The sequence below is a fragment of the Oncorhynchus mykiss genome, chromosome 5 (assembly GCF_057628025.1).
Source record: "Oncorhynchus mykiss isolate SJ-2025 chromosome 5, ASM5762802v1, whole genome shotgun sequence".
Lineage (NCBI taxonomy): Eukaryota > Metazoa > Chordata > Actinopteri > Salmoniformes > Salmonidae > Oncorhynchus > Oncorhynchus mykiss.
This window is the reverse complement of record NC_143026.1, coordinates 64,630,009-64,650,206: the sequence shown is the minus strand read 5'-3', so window position 1 is coordinate 64,650,206 and position 20,198 is coordinate 64,630,009. Positions and strand designations below refer to the sequence as shown.

At 40.3% G+C, this 20,198-nt stretch overlaps 1 protein-coding gene across 16 annotated transcripts in view; it reads left to right on the top strand.

The window, feature by feature from the left end:
- The first annotated feature begins 287 nt into the window (after positions 1-287).
- LOC110524279 (CUGBP Elav-like family member 5) overlaps positions 288-20,198 on the top strand; it is a 273,042-nt gene continuing 253,131 nt past the window's right edge. For 7 of the 16 annotated variants that reach the window (XM_036978037.2, XM_036978035.2, XM_090235487.1 and 4 more), the window contains exon 1: positions 294-863. In XM_036978037.2, the coding sequence (XP_036833932.1) occupies positions 506-863 (358 nt within the window). In that variant the 5' untranslated portion in view covers positions 294-505. Of the gene's footprint in view, positions 864-20,198 lie in introns of all 16 variants that reach the window. The other 9 variants (XM_036978038.2, XM_036978036.2, XM_090235488.1 and 6 more) reach the window with 3 other exon arrangements.

The window sequence follows — 20,198 nt, the reverse complement described above, 5'->3', positions numbered from 1 at the left end:
CCGGATGCAGGGTTGAAGAAACTCAGATAATACATTTATTTCCCCTTTGACCCACATTCAAAAGTGTCACAAGCATGCAGGAACCAATGGGGTACTTCAGAGGGGGATGTTCATGCAGGAACAGATGGGATGCTTGAAGGGTGTTCATGAAGGAACCAATGGGATGTTCGGGGGCGTTCCTGTAGATTCAGGAATGCCCACATGCAGGAACGCCCCCAATCGCGCGCTGCAGTTGCACGCTATAGGCAAGTGTTGGAAAATGCAAAGAATTTGCACTCCGATGTTTCACTACCATACTGACATCTGCGGGTGTCGCTCGAGAGCGGTGAATATGGTTTTCGCTCGGTGGTTATCGCCCCTATCAACCCCCTCTCTTCTGTACTATGTGTGTGCGAGTTTGTTGTGTTTCGGATAGAAAGTGAGCCTGGTTTCCAGCTGAGTGCTTGCTCTCTCTCTCTCTCTCTGTGTGTGTTGTCATTATTATCCAGTCTGCTCCCAGCTCAGAATGGCCAGATTCACTCAGACTGAAACAAGAAGGCAGCAGCAACCACAGCAGCCCCATCCCGCTCACACCAGCCTGGTTTTCACTGGACCTGGGGCAACACCGATCCAACAACCACTACTACTTATCCCTCACCAGCACCAGTACTCTCAGATCACATTTCCTAAACCCATGAACGGGTCAGAATCCATTTCAATTCATCCGGAGAGCGGCAACATGAAAGACCAAGATGCCATAAAGCTGTTTATCGGGCAGATACCGCGGAACCTAGAGGAAAAAGACCTGAAACCTCTGTTTGAACAGTTTGGGAAAATCCACGAACTGACTGTTCTGAAGGACCGATACACCGGCATGCACAAAGGTAACGTGTGCCCCCCTTCCCCAAAGCAAACGGCATATTGCGAGGCCTAATACAGCTGTATGATTAGAATATTTTGTACAAATGTCTGTCGCATGGGTGGCGTCTTTTGCATTACGCACCAAATGTTTTATGCATGTTTGACTAACTCAATGTTTAGCTCACTAAATGATTGTTCAGAATTGTAGTCAGAATGAATGCATCATATATGCATGACAAAATACAATTTAATAATCGTTACAAATACTCGTGGTCTCATGTTCCCAAATATTCTAACGTGGCAATGAATGGGCATGCACATAGGGAGATTTCATAGTTATTTTGGTCTCACTCTGATTCATAGCCTATTGTTTTTACGCATACTTATCCTAATTATTTGAATGTTTTCAGATTTCTAACGATGTGGGCCTAATATTTCACGAAATGTATTCAATTTAATTGTATTTTCATAACTCTCTCTCAGAACTGGGCCAGAGGCGCTTAAAAGGGATGCCTTTTTAAAGTATCCCCCCAGCCCGTCCCATCTTTCACGATCCCAACACGACCAAATCAATTCGGTGCCAAAATGTTACAAAACATGGACGGAAGGACTGTCACAAGATGACAGACCTCGATACCGCACGAGCAGTGGTGATGCTGCTAGTGTGAAGCTAAGTAGGGTTCGTGATAGTGGATATAAATTCGCGCACCAACAAAAAGAGAATGTTAAGATTCGAGATTTTCCATTGCAGTCGGGGAAAGTCGTCGACGCCATTTAACTTTACAATGGTGGTGGTCTATTAGGCTGTGATAGTGAAAGACGTTGCACTATTCATCATCGTCAGTGTTAGGGCATCATCTTCATGGAAACTGTAGCCACCAATAAACGAAAGATTCTGTTACGGTATTATTATATTCACACTTTGATGGGCAAGTGATAATTTAGCCTAAGCTGTTTTCCATAAAACATCCATTGGTCATGATATGTCCAACGTGTAATTAATTCTTAGCCTAGATCAATAGCCTACTTCCTACATCAATAGCCTACTTTCTACATCAATAGCCTACATCCATGGATTTAGTGTAAAACCAAAATGCACACTTCCCCACTGTGAGCCAGACACCAAGATCCAAAACCACTCATTATAATGCTATATTTTAAATAGGCTAGCCTATTGTTGTGTCTACAAAAAAATCAATAACACAATGCTACAACAATTGTGATTCATTATCAAATAAGGCTAAAATAAGATGTAATTCCATCCAGGTAAATTCAAATTTGCACCATGGTAGTTGATAGTGATAAATGACATTTCGATCAATGGGAATCAGGCCCCGTAGCTGGCTATGGTCCTGACGGCCCAAACACTAAGCAGGAAAGGATATGGCAGAATTGCTTGCTTTGTGACCAAATGACAGTCAGAGATATCCCTGTTTAGGAGATACAAGTCTATGTGATGTTAATCAAAAAACAAGAGAGGTGAGAAGTGCGGGAGGCTGCTTTAATCGACATCCACGTCATCGGCACCCAGGGAACAGTGGGTTAACTGCCCTGCTCAGGGGCAGAACAACATATTTTTACCTTGTCAGATGGGTGTACAACAATCAACCCAAACCCATGTTTTACATTATCCACAGGTGAGATAAGGCTGGTCAAATTGTAATCACATTTGTAATTTCTTATGTCCAACAGTATTTGCTATAAGTGAAGAGCCACTCCTAGAATATGTCCCTTCCAATGTCTTTCTGTTAATGAGGTGAAATAATAGCCAGTAATCATTCAGCTCATGCTCTGCTTAATGTCTGTCTCACCTGTGGTTGGTGATCAAAAGTCAGAGGTCAATAGTTTGAGAGGACCCTACGTCCGCACTTAAATATGGCCATCATTCCAATGTGAGTGGTGTGTGTGTGAGCTAGCGTCTCTGTGTGTGTGCACTTGTGCTTATAATAAAAGTATTAGTTGTGTGTAAGGAGTAAACCGTTATTGTACTGCATTGCATAATGACTGCAGTACTTGGTACTCGACAAATTGTTGTGTGATAATTGAAGTCGGCCCTGAATGGTGGCGTGCGTATGGAAGATATGAGCACAATTTCTCAGTGTGTCAGAAAGTGGATTCAATGATGAATCGACATAACTTGTAATGTCAACAGCTAGTCTGTAGTTTACAATGTACAGGCTCTTTCTCTTCCGTTTAGATATTTTGTCAACATTTACATCATACTTTTCTTCAGCTTTAGCTACTGTAAATTAAAACACGTTTTTGAAAATGTTGTGTAAGAGCTTTTATTCACAGTACTGTGGGTTTTTGCATTTGGGCTGACATACCCTTGTTATCGTTATACCTTTGTTATTTTATTGTAAGGAAGTCTCATAGGCATTTTACCTTAAACTAACGCGTGACTAAATATTACTAAAGGTAAAACATTGCTTCCTAAATTAATACATGTAAATTGATAGATTTGATTTTTGATTTAAAAAAAAAGTTAGATAACACCAAGGATTACTCTTGTTAGTGAACATATACTGCCTCAAACATGACAAGCACCATCTTATGCTTTATGTGATAATTATATCAAGCTTAATTACCTATCTCAACAACTAATTTGATAGATTAGAAGGCGCGTTCTCCAAACATTAATAAATATGATTAGTACTCAGATTCAAGGAAACAATTTCAGATGTCAGTCCCAAAATATTAATATCAAAGTCAATTTCTATTCATGAATATAAATAGCCAGGATTTAGTTGAATGAATGTATTTGAAATGTAATCCTGTCCACACAATTTCCAGTAAGAAATCATCCCAGTACTATTCCTCTGCACTTCACTGGTTATTCTATTGTCAATGCTTTATAAACCTAAAAGGATTATGAATGTCATCTAATAGTAGAATTATTCCTCAAAATTACAGACAGACACACAGACACACACACACACACGCAGACACTTTCCCGAGCAAAATTGTGTTCTTTGAACCAAAAAGGTCCTTACATATACTGAGTAGTTGTTGTTCTGTGTCATATTCAGTCATTTTGATTGTCATTATATACATTGTCTATTGTGTTCTCCTCCCTTCCCTCCCTTTGACTGATTCTTCTGGTAATCCATCAGGGAAAACAGGGAATTAGTTTGTAAAGCATGATAATAATGTGTGGCCATAATAACTTGACTCGAGAGGATTAGCAAATGTGCATTGTCTGAAGCGTCAGCCTCTTGGGTGATCAGCTGCTCGTCTCCCTAAACAGTGGCTGCCTTTGCCAATTAAAAATGCAGTCTAGTCTCCCTCTTCAAATGATTAATTCTGCCTGCACTGTCGATGGCCTGCCAATTATTGTCGCCCAATTGGTATTTCCTGATGTTGGATTTATCACTCAGTGAAAACTTCTCCCGTTGGTTTTAATTAGGCTCCACTCACACAACAGGCTTTCTGTTTTATATTTGTTGTTTTTCTCTGTGCGAAGGCTACCTGAAGGTTGCAATTGTATTTTTCTTGGTTTACGTATGCTGACAGCTTTATGATTGGCAGACTCGCACATGAAAATCCCTCAAAGCCATTTTTGAATGTATTTCTCTGTGTGTTTTTCTGAGGATTGTAAGAGAGTTATTGTTGCATAGGGGTGACCATTTTAGCAGGTCCACCTTTGAATACAGATACAGATTTCTGGGGGGGGGCAATTAAAGAATTGGTAATGAATAGCTGTGAAGACCGGAACACATACACACAAACACACACTTGATGAGAGGAGGAGGATGGGTGATGGCAGGAGTGATTCAACACACTGGACAGGCAATACAAACACGGGTGCCCCCATCTGCCTTCCATTGCAGCCGAGTATCAATATTAAGCTAGTGTTGGGGGATCATTGTGTTAATGTATTTATAAATGGACCAGAGATATTGCCGTAGACCCCAGCCAGGCAGAAGCACATTAAATCATAGGAATAATCTAATGAAATATTTATTCACGTTGTATTTTTTTCTACCCCTCTGTGATGGATGGGCTCCACAGTTGGGGTAGTAGCTCAGCAATAAGGGAGAGATGGAGAGTGGCAGATTCAAGCTGTACGCTTCTGTAAGAGCACATAGACCCACCAAATCAAATGGTATTAAAAAGAGACAAGACCAGTATCCCCAAGGACCTTATGTAACAGTACCAGTGTTGACTAAAGTAATCTAGTAATCTCCAGTTTCCAAACCTCTCATATTTGATTTCAAGGGATGCTCCTCCATATTGAAGCTGTTAATATGGAAAGAACTAAGGATCACAGCGCCGCACCGCGGTATGACAGGATCCCCTCTGGGAAAACAGATGGGAGCAAATTTACTTACATACCATAAACTGAGTTGTATGTACCATCCCAGCAAACCGGGAACATTCACAGAACATTAGCTAAGATTCCCATTAAGTTCTTGTTAGATAAAACCTAACATTAGGATGATAATAGGGTTGGGCTGTATCTAGAAGTTCATACCGTTTCTGTACCATACTAGGGTATACAATATTACCAGAGGTGCACACAAGGGGGCGCTATAAAAAATAATATATATATATACATATATAACCCTCATTCCAGGGTTTTTCTTTATTTTTACTATTTTCTACATTGTAGAATAATAGTGAAGCCATAGACACTATGAAATAACACATATGGAATAATGTAGTAACCAAAAAAAAGTGTTAAACAAATCAAAATATATTTTATATTTGAGATTCTTCAAAGTAGCCACCCTTTGCCTTGATGACAGCTTTGTACACTCTTGGCATTCTCTCAACCAGCTTCACCTGGAATGCTTTTCCAACAGTCTTGAAGGAGTTCCCACATATGTTGGCTGCTTTTCCTGGTACTAGTCAAAGTTTGGACACACCTACTCATTCCAGGGTTTTTCTTAATTTTTACGTTTATATTTTTGTTCAGTATAATTTATTTGACACATCTTAGATTATCTATAGTTATACTTAACTTATAAGCAGTGGCGTAGCACGCACCCCGCAGCCCCCGTCTTTTTTTGGAAATACCCTGGTATGCGGTATATCACCCAGGCCTAAATGATAGCATCCCAAAAACATTCAAAGAATATTTTGGAAAATTTTCTCAAAACACAAAATCTGTCCAATCGTGCTGATGATTATACAATGTTTGTATAAAATGTTTTCCCGATGTTGCAATAACGTTCCCAGAACACATTGTCTGTTCTTTAAAGGTTCCCAGAATGTTTCATTAGGCTGTGGGAACAGTCTGGTGGAAACATTGCGGGGACATCACAAAAGATATGTTCCCAAAACACAAACTGTCCAGTTGTGCAGATGAGTACAGTATACAACATTTTTTTTAGGCCGAGGTGGGTAGTGTACTGAAAATCTGTACTTAAGTAAAAGTACTGTTACTTGTAATTTACTCAAGTAAAAGTAGCCCTTTTAAGAAACTACTCAAGTAAGAGTTGAAAAGTGTCCGGTCTGAAAAGAACTTAAGTACTAGTTACAAATTTAGTTTGTGTTACGCCCTGACCTTAGAGGATCCTTTAAATTCTCTATTTGGTAGGTCAGGGTTTGACTAGGTTGGGAAAACTGTTTATATTTCTTTGTTGGCCGGGTATGGTTCCCAATCAGAGGCAGCTGTCGATCGTTTTCTCTGATTGGGGATCATACTTAGGCAGCCCTTTTTCCCCCACCTTCTGTTGTGGGATCTTGTCTTTGTGTGTTGCATGGTTCGTACTCCTAGCGTTACCCTCATTGAGTTGTTTGTTTTTGGTGGAACATTTAAAATAAAAGAAAAGGAACGCCTAGCACGCTGCACCTTGGTCTTCATTTAACCACAGACGTTATAGTTTGGTAATTTTACACCTTATGGTAAATTGTGAGAACAACAGCTTAGTGCAATTGATTTGACATTGATTTATTATTTAAGCATGCCAGCACCATCTTGCAGATGTCCTGCAGCACAGGTCTGTTGTACAGTTTCTATTACGTTCTTATTCAAAGTTGACTTAATATCTATCAATGGGCTCAGTTTCATAAACGGTACCCAAAACATCGGAGGGATTTCACAATTTCAACAGTGTTAATGAAAATACATTTCACAATATAATTAAGTACATGTGATGGTGAATGCATACTAAAAAGATTTACATCAAGTCTGATGTTTAATTTTATACTTGGAATGAAATACCAAGGAGGATCTGTCAAACATCAATCAATATTGAAATGTTACTATCAATCATGTTACCAGTATGCAAATCAGACACATTTCAGCATGGAATTAAACATTAAGGTAGGTATTCAGGTAAGAATCACATAAGTAATAAATAATCAAACAGTGCAGATATCAATTGCCATAGTCAACTCAATCATATTTTTCCTGCCAAGGCACAATTTACCCTCCGTCCTCCTTCTCTTCCGATCCTCTCCTTCTCAACACCCTCGGTTGTGCTGCTACAAGCTATAAATAAAAAATAAACACATAAAAATATATATATTTCTAGGAGCTAGAAAAAGTATTAGTCAGCCACCAATTATTTAGTCAGCCACCAATTGTGCAAGTTCTCCCACTTAAAAAGATGAGAGGCCTGTAATTTTCATCATAGGTACACTTCAACTATGACAGACACAATTAGGGAAAAAAATCCAGAAAATGACATTGTAGGATTTTTTATGAATTTATTTGCAAATTATGGTGGAAAATAAGTATTTGGTCACCTACAAACAGACTTGTAACTTCCTCTTTAAGAGGCTCCTCTGTCCTCCACTCGTTACCTGTATTAATGGCACCTGTTTGAACTTGTTATGAGTATAAAAGACACCTGTCCACAACCTCGAACAATCACACTCCAAACTCCACTATGGCCAAGACGAAAGAGCTGTCAAAGGACACCAGAAACAAAATTGTAGACCTGCACCAGGTTGGGAAGACTGAATCTGCAATAGGTAAGCAGCTTGGTTTGAAGAAATCAACTGTGGGAGCAATTATTAGGAAATGGAAGACATACAAGACCACTGATAATCTCCCTCGATCTGGGGCTCCACGCAAGATCTCACCCCGTAGGGTGAAAATGATCACAAGAACGGTGAGCAAAAATCCCAGAACCACATGTGGGGACCTAGTGAATGACCTGCAGAGAGCTGGGACCAAAGTAACAAAGCCTACCATCAGTAACACACTACGCCGCCAGGGACTCAAATCCTGCAGTGCCAGACGTGTCCCCCTGCTTAAGCCAGTACATGTCCAGGCCCGTTTGAAGTTTGCTAGAGAGCATTTGGATGATCCAGAAGAAGATTGGGAGAATATCATATGGTCAGATGAAACCAAAATATAACTTTTTGGTAAAAACTCAACTCGTTGTGTTTGGAGGACAAAGAATGCTGAGTTGCATCCAAAGAACACCATACCTACTGTGAAGCATGGGAGTGGAAACATCATGCTTTGGGGCTGTTTTTCTGCAAAGGGACCAGGACGACTGATCAGTGTAAAGGAAAGAATGAATGGGGCCATGTATCGTGAGATTGAGTGAAAACCTCCTTCCATCAGCAAGGGCATTGAAGATGAAACGTGGCTGGGTCTTTCAGCATGACAATGATCCCAAACACACCGCCCGGGCAACAAAGGAGTGGCTTCGTAAGAAACATTAAGGTCCTGGAGTGGCCTAGCCAGTCTCCAGATCTCAACCCCATAGGAAATCTTTGGAGGGAGTTGAAAGTCCGTGTTGCCCCGCAACAGCCCCAAAACATCACTGCTCTAGAGGAGATCTGCATGGAGGAATGGGCCAAAATACCAGCAACAGTGTGTGAAAACCTTGTGAAGACTTACAGAAAACGTTTGACCTCTGTCATTGCCAAAAAAGGGTATATAACAAAGTATTGAAATAAACTTTTGTTATTGACCAAATACTTATTTTCCACCATAATTTAAAAAGAAATTAATTAAAAATTCTACAATGTGATTTTCTGGATTTTCTTTTCTCATTTTGTCTGTCATAGTTGAAGTGTACCTATGATAAATTACAGGCCTCTCTCATCTTTTTAACAATTGGTTGGCTGACTAAATACTTTTTTGCCCCACTGTATATTGCACAGAAACCTACTGTTTCACTATACATGTATGTGCTTATAGGCCTTGTCATAAAAACAGGAACACACACACACACACACACACACACACACACACATACACACACACACACATACACACACACTGCAATGGAGTGGGAGGATTATGTGCTGGGCTGACCGGTTGGTCTAGCTAATGTTCGTTTAGCCAGCTTATCTAGTGGCAACCTAATGTGATACCTAGTTAGCTATTTCCACACACATCTGATTAGTCTGTTCTGTCTCTTTATGCCATTTTCAAGTCTTGCCATAGATTTTCAAGCCGATTTATGTTAAAATTGTAGCTAGGCCACTCAGGAAAATTCAAAGTCGTCTTCTGTCGCCTTGTGTTTTAGATTATTGTCCTGCTGAAAAGTGAATTTGTCTCCCAGTGTCTGTTGGAAAGCAGACTGAACAAGGTTTTCTTCTAGGATTTTTGCCTGTGCTTAGCTATATTCTGTTTCTTTTTATCCCCCCCAAAAAATGACATAATACTTGCCGATGACAAGCAAACAAATAACATGATGCAGCCACCACCATGCTTGAAGATATGAAGAGTGGTACTCAGTGATGTGTTGTACTTGCCTAAAACATGACGCTTTGTATTCAGGACATGAAGTTAATTTCTTTGCCACATTTTTGGCAGTTTTACTTTAGTGCCTTATTGCAAACATGATGCATGTTTAGGAATATTTTTCCTCCTTCTTTTCACTCTGTCATTTAGGTTAGTGTTGCAGAGTAACTACAATGTTGTTGATCCATCCTCAGTTTTCTCTCATCACAGCCATTAAACTCTGTAACTGTTTTAAAATCACCATTGGCCTCATGGTGAAATCCCTGAGCGGTTTTCTTCCTCTCCGGCAACTGAGTTAAGAAGGATGCCTGTATCATTGTAGTGACTGGGTGTATTTATACCACATCCAAAGTGTAATTAATAACTTCACCATGCTCAAAAGGATATTCAATGTCTGATTTTCTTTTGTAGTCTACCAATAGACACCCTTCTTTGCGAGGCATTGGAAAACATCCCTGATCTTTGTGGTTGAATCTGTGTTTGGAATTCACGGCTTGACTGAGGGACCTTACAGATAATTGAATGTGTGGGGTACAGAGATGAGGTAGTCATTCAAAAATCATGTTAAACACTATTATTGCACACAGTGAGTCCATGCAACTTATTATGTGAGTGGTTAAGCAAATGTTGCCATAACAAAGGGGTTGAATGCTTATTGACTCAAGACATTTTAGCTTTTCATTTTTTATTAATGTAATTCCACTTTGACATTATGGGGTATTGTGTGTAGGCCAGTGACGGAAAAATCCATTTAATCCATTTTAAATTCAGGCTGTAACACAATAAAAGGTGGGAATGTCAATGGGTGTGAATACTTTCTGAAGGCACTGTATGTTCCCAAAACTTTTAAAACATACCCAGAATATAATTCCTACTTTGAGACGCTTGATACGGTCCCCCTTGTTGTATTTTTCATGATCTGAAAAGCAAAGTAATCCTAGATCAGCGCTCAGTCTTGGATACCTTGTAAATATGGGTCCAGATGTACGCAGCATATACAGTGCCTTCAGAAAGATTTCACACCCCTTTACTTTTCCCAAATGTTTTTGTTACAGCCTGAATTTATAATGTATGCAATTTTGATTGTGTGTCACTGATTTACCCACACAATACCCCACAATGTGGAATTTAGTTTGTAGAACATTTTAGAAATTAATCAAACTTTAAAAGCTGAAATATCTTGAGTCAATAAGTATTCTACCCCTTTGTTATGGCAAGCCTAAATAAGTTCAGGAGTAACAATGTGCTTAACAAATCGCATAATAAGTTGCATGGACTCGTTCCGTGTTAAATAATAGTCGTTTACATGATTTGTGATATGACTACCCCACCTCTATACCCCACACATACCTCTGTAAGGTCCCTCAATCGAGGAGTGCATTTCAAGCAAAGATTCAAACAAAAAGACCATCAATGTTTTTCAGTGTCTCGCAAAGAAGGGCACCGATTGGTAGACGATGAACACCTCTTTGAGCATGGTGAAGTTATTATTTAGGCTTTGGATTGGATAGTGTATCATATACCCAGTCACGACAAAGATACAGGTGTCCTTCTACCACAGTTGCCGGAGAGGAAGGAAATTGCTAAAGTATTTCACCACGAGGCCAATGGTGATTTTAAAACAGTTACAGAATTGAAGGGTTGTGATATGAGAACTGAGGATGGATAAACAACATTGTAGATACTCCACAATACTGTGTGAATACTTATGTAAATGAGATATTTCTGTATTTCATTTTCAATACATTTGCAAACATGTCTAAAAACATGTTTTTTCTCTTTGTCATTATAAGGTATTGTGTGTAGATGGGTGGAAAAAAATCATATTCAATACATTTTGAATTCAGGCTTTAACACAACAAAATGTGGAATAAATAAATACTTTCTGAAGGCTCTGTAAAGCGGATGGGTGAAGTGATTGTGAATAACCTAGTTACCAGTATGTCCTTGGATTAGTTATGTCTAAGAAGGCCAAAAAGGAAGCATCGAATACCTGATTGACCATACTGCCACGGCTATATAGTGAAGAAACAAGCTACAAGTAAGCTTTTCTGGTGGTGCAGAGGACAGAAGACCTGGCTTGGCAACCAAATATTACAGGTTCAAACCCCACATGTGCATATTTAGTGTAAAAATGAGGGTCGGGTGTGTATGATTAAATGTGCTACAAATTAAAATGCTATGCTATGTGTCTCTTATCACATTCAAATGCAATTTGTCATTAAATCTGGAGAGAAAGATAATTGGTATGTATTCCAATCTGCATTAAGGTTCTGCAATTTTGTATGCTGAGAATGTTGTGGAGATATTAGCTAATACTTAAATATGACATTTTCTAAATGTTCTTGAAATGTTCTGAGGACCTCCAAGACAAGGTAATATGTATATTAGCGTAAACATCAATGGAATATTATGTTAAACCTATAGCAAATATGCCATGAATGTCATAAAATGGACTTATTTTGGATATTGTGGAACATTGTGCAACGTTGTGGGAATGTTCTGTGCAACCTATGTGAATAATACAAGAATATTAGTGCAACATCCCAGACAACTCCCATAACTTAATGAAATGTTCTGGGAACCTTGAAAGTACTTAGACAATGTCTTCTGTCAACATTCTTACAACATTATAGGAATATCCTGTGCAACCTAACTTAAACATTGTATGAATGTCATCACAACTAAGCATATTTTGTGTTTTGTGAACCTATCTCTTGTAATGTACCCACACTGTTGCCACAACCTAATTAAATGTTCTGGGAACCTTTAAAGAACTCAGAAAGGCTGTTCTGTCAACATTCTTGCAACATCAAAGGAATGTTTTGTGATACTAACATTATCTGAATGTCAGCACAACTGGACAGTTTTAGTGTTTTGGGGACCTATCTCTTGTCATATCCCCACAACCTAATATTCTGGGAACCTTTAAAGAACAGACTAAATGTGTTCTGGGAACTTTTTTGTAACATCAGGTGAATGTTTTTTTTTGCACCCTTAAAGAAACATTGTAGAATCATCCACGCAACTGGACAGTTTTTGTGTTTTGATGATTTCAGTGTTTGTGATTTCTTCACAATGTTCCAACCAGACTGTTCCCACAACCGAATGAAACATCCTGGAAACCTTTAAAGAACAGATTAAAGTCTGGTTGGTCAGTCTGTAATACCTACATGTTTCAAGCAAACCACCATAGTCCTTGTGCCCAAGAATGCCAAGGTAACCTGTCTAAATGACGACCGCCCCGTAGAACCCACATCTGTAGCCATGAAATGCTTTGAAAGGCTGGTCATGGCTCACATCAACACCATCATCCCAGAAACCGTGGACCCACTCCAATTCGCATACCGCCCTAACAGATCCACAGATGACGCAATCTCTGTTGCACACTACACTGCCTTTTCCCACCTGGACAAAAGGAACACCTACGTGAGAATGCTATTCATTGACAACAGCTCAGTTCAACACCATAGTGCCCTCTAAGCACGGGCAGTAGGGTAGCCTAATGGTTATAGCGTTGGACTAGTAACCAAAAGGTTGCAAGTTCAAATCCCCGAGCTGACAATGTACAAATCTGTCATTCTGCCCCTGAACAGACAGTTAACCCACTGTTCCTATGCTGTCATTGAAAGTAAGAATTTGTTCTTAACTGACTTGCCTTGTTAAATTAAGGTAAAATACATTTTTAAAAAGCTCATCACTAAGCTACAGACCCTGGGACTGAACACCTCCCTCTGCAACTGGATCCTGGGCTTCCTGACGGGAATGCCCCTGCTGGTGAGGGTAGTCGACAACACATCCTACACGGGGGCTCCTCAGGGGTGTATGCTCAGTCCCTCCTGCATGCCTTGTTCACCCACAACTGCGTGGGCTCGCACGACTCCAACACCATCATTAGGTTTGTCAAAGACACGACTATAGGGAAGAGGTCAGAGACCTGGCAGTGTTGTGCTAGGACAATAACCTCTCCCTCAACGTGGGTAAGACAAAGGAGCTTATCGAGGACTGAACACGCCCCTATTTACATCGACAGGACTGTAGCGGACTGAGTCGAGAGCTTCAAGTTCCTCTGTGTCCACATCACTAAGGACCTGTCATGGTCCAAACAAACCAACACAGTTGTGAAGAGGCCACAACAAAGCCTCTTCCCCCTCAGGAGGCTGAAAAGATTTGGCATGGGCCCTCAGATCCTCAAAAGGTTCTACAGCTGCACCATTGAGATCATCTTGACTAGCTGCTTGATATACGTCCAGGACCTCTATACCAGGTGGTGTCAGAGGAAAGCCCCAAAAGACTCCAGCCTCCCAAGTCATAGACTGTTCTCTGCTACCGCACGGCAAGCGGTACTGGAGTCTGGTACCAAAAGGCTCCTGAACAACGTCTACCCCCAAGCTGTTAGACAGCTGAACAGTTACAATGACCCCTTAATTATTTATTTCTTTATCGTCATTTTTTGGCACTGACTCTTGCACTGGCTCTATGCACACTCACTTAACTCTACCCACTCACTGACACATACTACACTGACACTCCAACACACACACATCACACACACATGCATGTTGACGCCACACACACACACACACTTTCAGACTGTTTACATACGCTGCTGCTACTTTATTATACTGTATATCCTGATGGCCTAGTCACTTTTATCCCTACCCACATGTAAATACTGTATTACTTCAATTACCTCAGCTACCTCGTACACCTGCACATTGACCTGGTACTGGTACTCCTTGTGTATAGCCTCGTTATGGTTTTTATTGTGTTAGTATTTCCTTTTTTATTCAGCAAATATGTGTCTTACTTTTGAACTCTGTATTGTTGGGAACGGGCTCGTAAGTAAGCATTCATTGTAAAGTCTACACCTGTTGTATTCGGAGCATGTGAACAACACATTTTGATTTGCAACAGGACAGTTTTTGTGTTTTGCGAACATATCTTTTGTGATTGTTCCCACAATTTCCACTAACCTAATGTAGCATTCAGGGAAACTTTAAAGAACAGATTACATTAGTTCTAGGAATGTTCTTGCAACGTAAGGCGAATGTTTTATACAAACATTGTATAATCATCAGCACGACTGGCCAGTTTTTGTGTTACGAGAACATTTGCCGTAACCTAACGAACGTTCTGGGAACTTTCCCAGAACCAATTTTGGTTTGCTGGGATGGTACACACAGCCATACAGACATCCTATTGATAGGCTTTTGACAGATTTTAGATCTCGCACAGGTGGAAAGGTTTAAAGTTATATTGACAACATTACAGAACTTTAATTCCACAGGAGCCATCGCAATTCGATGCATATGCAGTCATCATGGTTAGAATGGGCTTTAAGCCAAATTAAGAAAAAAAAAGAGAACCAAAAAAACTAAAACAACCTGTTCATATTGAGGTTTGGTCTCACCTCACCTATATCTGGACTAAAACCCAAAGCCCAATTGAATTAAAACACCCCTTTTTGATCCAATGATTTATAAGCAAAAACCATGTTGACGTGAATCTGGGCACCGAGTGAAGGTCACCAGACTAATACAATACCCGAGCTCCGTTCACAACCCTCCCATGTCTGTAGATATTGTAATAAGCAACAGGGTTTCCTCGTAAAAGATGTAGCAGTTCAACTGGCTCTGACAGGACAAGCTGTGGGCCTTGACTTCAGGATGAGCTGTAGTCCTGTAGGTCGTTGTCTCTGCTGTAGGCCCGTGTCCGTTGGGCACACACTTACCGGTGGCAGAGTGAGTGGGAGGGTGGGGACATTCCTGGCATCTTTGACGGCTGTTATTCAGTGACCTTTTTATCAACGTGCTTGCTGCTTTCAGAATGTGCCTACAGCAGAGACATGGGCACGTCTGTGGGAAAACATGGACTGTCTTTTGAGACGTTGCCTGGTAGCCCTTGTAGCCACAGCTACATGCATATGAAATGAATTGGTTTCCATTAACCTTGGTTGTGGGTGATTTCACAGTTGTGGTTTTATCAGCTGTTGTCTGGACTGGAGGTCATCATCAAGGATGTTTGCGCCATTGAGTCTTGGGTTGGGTGACCTTTCCTGTTTGGTTTTGTTTTACACCCCCTATTCACAGTTGATTTGATTTGGAGATGTGATGTCAAATCAAGGTTTTGGTCACAGTGCCACAGAGTGATGAAGAAAGCTATTGATTATGCTTCGTAAGTTACACATTCAACTTTGGATCCATGTTTTAACTTCACAGAATGTTTTTGACAATGACTTTGCTGATTTTGAGGTAGCCTTCATGCAAATGTTTTGAAAGAGGTGTAGTGTTTGTCATAAATTGTCCTATTTTCATGCATGTTACTTTTATAGCATGCTGTGCAACTTGAATAGTTTGTCAGTAAGTTAAATTAATAATGCATTTCTCTTATTTATTTACCTTTATTTAACCAGGAAATCCCTTTATATTAAAAACTCTATTTCAAGCGAGACCTTGCTAGAGGGGCTTTGAATTAATCAATGCTTTATTGTTTGTTTTGTTTTGCTAAGCATGATAGCTAAGTAAGATGAAAATACATTTCCAAAGTGTTCCCGCTTCAAAGTTAAAATGATTTAGGTCACTAAAATACATGCAGTAAGAACTAGGGAGACAGTTCAAAATGTTTTAGTCTGCCGACTTCTCTCTTTAAAAGGTGTAGATGGTAGGGTGGTAAAAGTACAGCACCTTCTCACCCATGCTCCACTGGGCTAAGTAGGAGGATAGAGGCCTATCTATTTTGTATGGTGCTGAGCTTAAAGGAGTGCCATCTCCTGCAGAGCAGAGTGTACCGTAGAAAGAGGGGAGAGGAGAAAGGAGGAGAGGAGAGATAAAGGCTGTGAGAATGGCGATGGTTCTGTAAGTAATGCTCTCTGTTCTTTTAAAGGTCCAATGCAGCCAATTTTATCTCAATATCAAATCATTTCTAGATACAAATGAAGTACCTTACTGTGATATTTTTTTTAAACCATTTTAATAAAAAATATAGAAATAAACTAACTTCTTAGCAAAGAGCAATTTCTCAACCAAGAATTTCAACAAAGAATGTCTGGGAGTGGTTGAGGTGGGAGGGGAAAACTGAAAATGTGCTGTTATTAGCAGAGAGGTTTGGAACTCTCTTTCTTATTGGTCTATTAACTAATTTACTCCATGGTGATGTCACCATGGAAGGCCAAAGCTCCCTCCCACAAAACAGGTTGACATTACAGGCGGCCTTTTCGAAAGGGCTCTTACACTAAATCGGCATTATCATAATGTTCACGATTGTACAGTATTATTCCAACCTCATAGTGTGGAAATATATATAAAACACAGGTAAATCACGTTTTTGTCTGCCCTGGGCCTTTAAAGTTGTGTTTGAGCTTGGCCGGCACTGCCTCATTTTAGAAGCTGGGAAAATGAAATAACAACGTTGAGGAGATTTGAATGTAATGTTTTGTGATAATCCCTCTCCATTTTGGAACGCTTCAGGAGAAGTCATGTGATAAAGCCTCTTTGGTACAAGCCAGGGAGAATAATAAGATACCTGTTATTTGTCTTTCTCACAGTGTTGTGCCCTTGGAGAACCCGCTATCCCCCTGTTTTAGTAAAAACAATCAGAGATTAGTCAAGCCATCCCATCTCTTAGAATGGGGCCTTAATGCTGTCGCAGAGACATAATTGTATGTAGGGTGGCCAGTGTCAGCCAGGCAGACGTGACAGAGCGGGATGGGAGGGAGCACAGACACATGTACTGTATGCAGACAGACAGAGAAGTGGACAGAAGACAAGTGACACAAGGGCAGGCACAATAGATGAGTGGAATGAGAAAAATGAGGTGATTGTCAGAGCAGCAGAAACAAATGGTTGCTTCTATCCTAAGGTGTTGTGTTGAGCGTGACAGCTGGGTCTATGTAGTAGTCTTCAGACAGGTTTAAAGCTGTATCTATTGTGGAGGGCCTGGGGACCTAAACAAAGGGATTTAAGGTGTAGGTGCAGAGGCCAAGTTTAGCAGATGTATAACATAAAATCACCCCTGAGCTGCTGATTCAAGACAAACCCACCAGTAATACCAGACATGTTACTGCTCATCATACTGCTATTACTACTTATACTATTGCTTGGTGTTGCACTGTATACCGAAACGTCGGTACTTTTTCGATACTAGAACATGAAAACAGGTCGGTGCTAGAATTTGTGTTAAGTTTTGGTAATTCTGTCAAATGTGTCTCACGGATCAAGTCTGTCTATCAGCACAGCCAATTTCCCAAACGGAGCCACTGTGCCTGCTCCCCATACTCATTGCTAGCCTGCGCTGGGAGTCTGGACTGCATCGTGTTTAGCTCCCCGCTCATGCTGCACAGAAGTTCACTCACTTGAATAATGTGACGCGACATTTTTAATGTTGAAACTATTAATTACTGTTTGCAAAACAATGTCCATACAGGCTAGAATATCTTTACAATGCAAGAAGATACCGGTATCTTCTATCTTTGTAGGCTGACTTTCCTTGCTAGCTTACAGCTGAAACGAACATCAATTCACTACCCTAGTACTTTGTGATAATATGCAAACCGTAACGCAAAATATGCTGATTTCAAAGCTGATTGCCACCAAAAACTTTATCCATTGACTTATAGAGATTCTCTGTTAGTTTTGTATACTTTTAGCCAGTAGTTCTGAAAGTAGCAGTCACAAGCCAAAAGTGGTCCCCAAAAATTGCTAAGTCACTTATGTGCAGATAGGTGCACCATGTAATTTCTTGCTCTCTCTCGCTGCTGTGTCCACTAAGCCGTTGGGCCCGCCCTGCAATCTCATGAAATAATGCTGGGCAGGCCTTTTGCTAGCTGTCACTCAAATGCGAAGGGCTGAAGCTCATTGGCTAGAACTCAAATTGCTAGGGTGCTGTCCCACTTGGAGGGAAATGTAGGGTAAAATGGCACGGCTCAGCTTCAAGAAAACAGTCACTTTCAAACTTGGGATTTTGTGTTTAATTGAGGTAAAAGGGTAATTCTGCTCATAGATTATGCATGTATGGACTACACATCAAGCCCAAAGCGGATACGTTCTTAGTTGCCAAAGGTACTGGAGCATGTCTACCCCAAGTCTCTCCCTCAGCCAAAGATGTATTGCCTCAGCGAACTGAGGGCTCCAACAGGCCGCAAACCTCTTGGCTCTGAATGACGTCATTACTGGTTAAAGAGACAGCGCACTCTTTTATAAAAGAAGCGACTTTTATGCAAATGTTGTTGATCGGTACAATAAAATAAGTGCCACATTGAAGGGAACGAGATTGTTTTGTCTTCTGTAGCCCCATGAAATCAGCCAAAACAAGCCCAATGACTCAATGCATGCCTCCTACTGAATATGCATTCACCTGTATTGTGATTGGGCTAGGGTACATTTTGATTTACCCAGTTTATCAGTTGAGATTTACCATTCAAGTAAATTATTACCATTATGTTGTTATGTACAGTAGTTAGATTGGTAAAAACAAAGTCAAATTAATTGTTTGATTGGTTAATTACATTTCCTGGTTGCTAATTTCAGTTTGTATGACAAAACAAGCAATGCATAGTGTATTAAATCATTGTACCATCTAAACCACTGTGAAATATATTTTCAATAACCAAATATATAGTATTTTCAGCTGTTTGAAGCTGGTGTACAAAACCAGATGTAAAAGACGGGAAGCATAGAAATAGAACACCGATTTATCGCTTCTTAGACTTGCTTTCAAGTGAATGATCTATAACGAGTGAAAGATCTATAACGCACATTTCTATGTGAATTTCGTCAGGTGGCCCAAAAAGTTATATATTGCTGCTTTAATGCATAGCATACTGTACATGGCTGTCGCTGAAAAATTCTGACACTTAAAATGTAATGATATTGCACTCAAAAGATGCCCAATGATTGAAGACAGCAGTAGCTGAGTTTCTGTCTGGATCAAGTGCCATTCTGTGACTTTGCCTAATATGTGCTATGTTTTTACCTACTACTAGTCCTAGAGGCTGTTAGTACTATTTATACTACTCCTAATGTAAATATTCTACCATGGCTATAACTGGTAATACTGCTACTGCTGCTACTACTACTACCACTACCACTACTTCCACTACACTGCCTATTTACCACTTATGTAAATGTGTAAATGTAATATATTTCTGTAATACTGCTATTACGAACATATGTCCTGGATAACTAATTACAAATCAACAGTGAAACAATGAAAACACCCATTATGATGGAAAATGTCTGAATATATTTGGTCCGTGAGGGACGTGTGGAGATGCACGCTGTTCAGCATGATTATAAATAGAAATCTGTGGTATTTCCGAAAATAGGTTAAGCTGCCATCGCTGTGCTGCTGGCATGACATCACTGATTGCCTGCCAGCCTCCCCCTAAAGACTGCTCCCATACCGGGGAGAGGGAGGGGAGATGGAGGGAGGTGAGGGAGGGAGAAAAGCAGCTGTAGCCCAATGTGGGGGGGGGGGGGGGGTGGTTCTCTATTCCTCACCCCCAGCTTTGTTCTCACTTCCTCATCTCTCCATCCTATGGAGGAGTGGTAACGCTCTAATCGCTCCACTGCCAGATAGAGAGGTCTTCTGGAACAGCATGTTGCCAATGGCTTGGTGCTACAGTATAGTGTATTGGAGATGCCTCACAGGAATGTTGGAATTAGGGTAACAGAAGGTGCAGATGTACAGTATGTACAGTAAA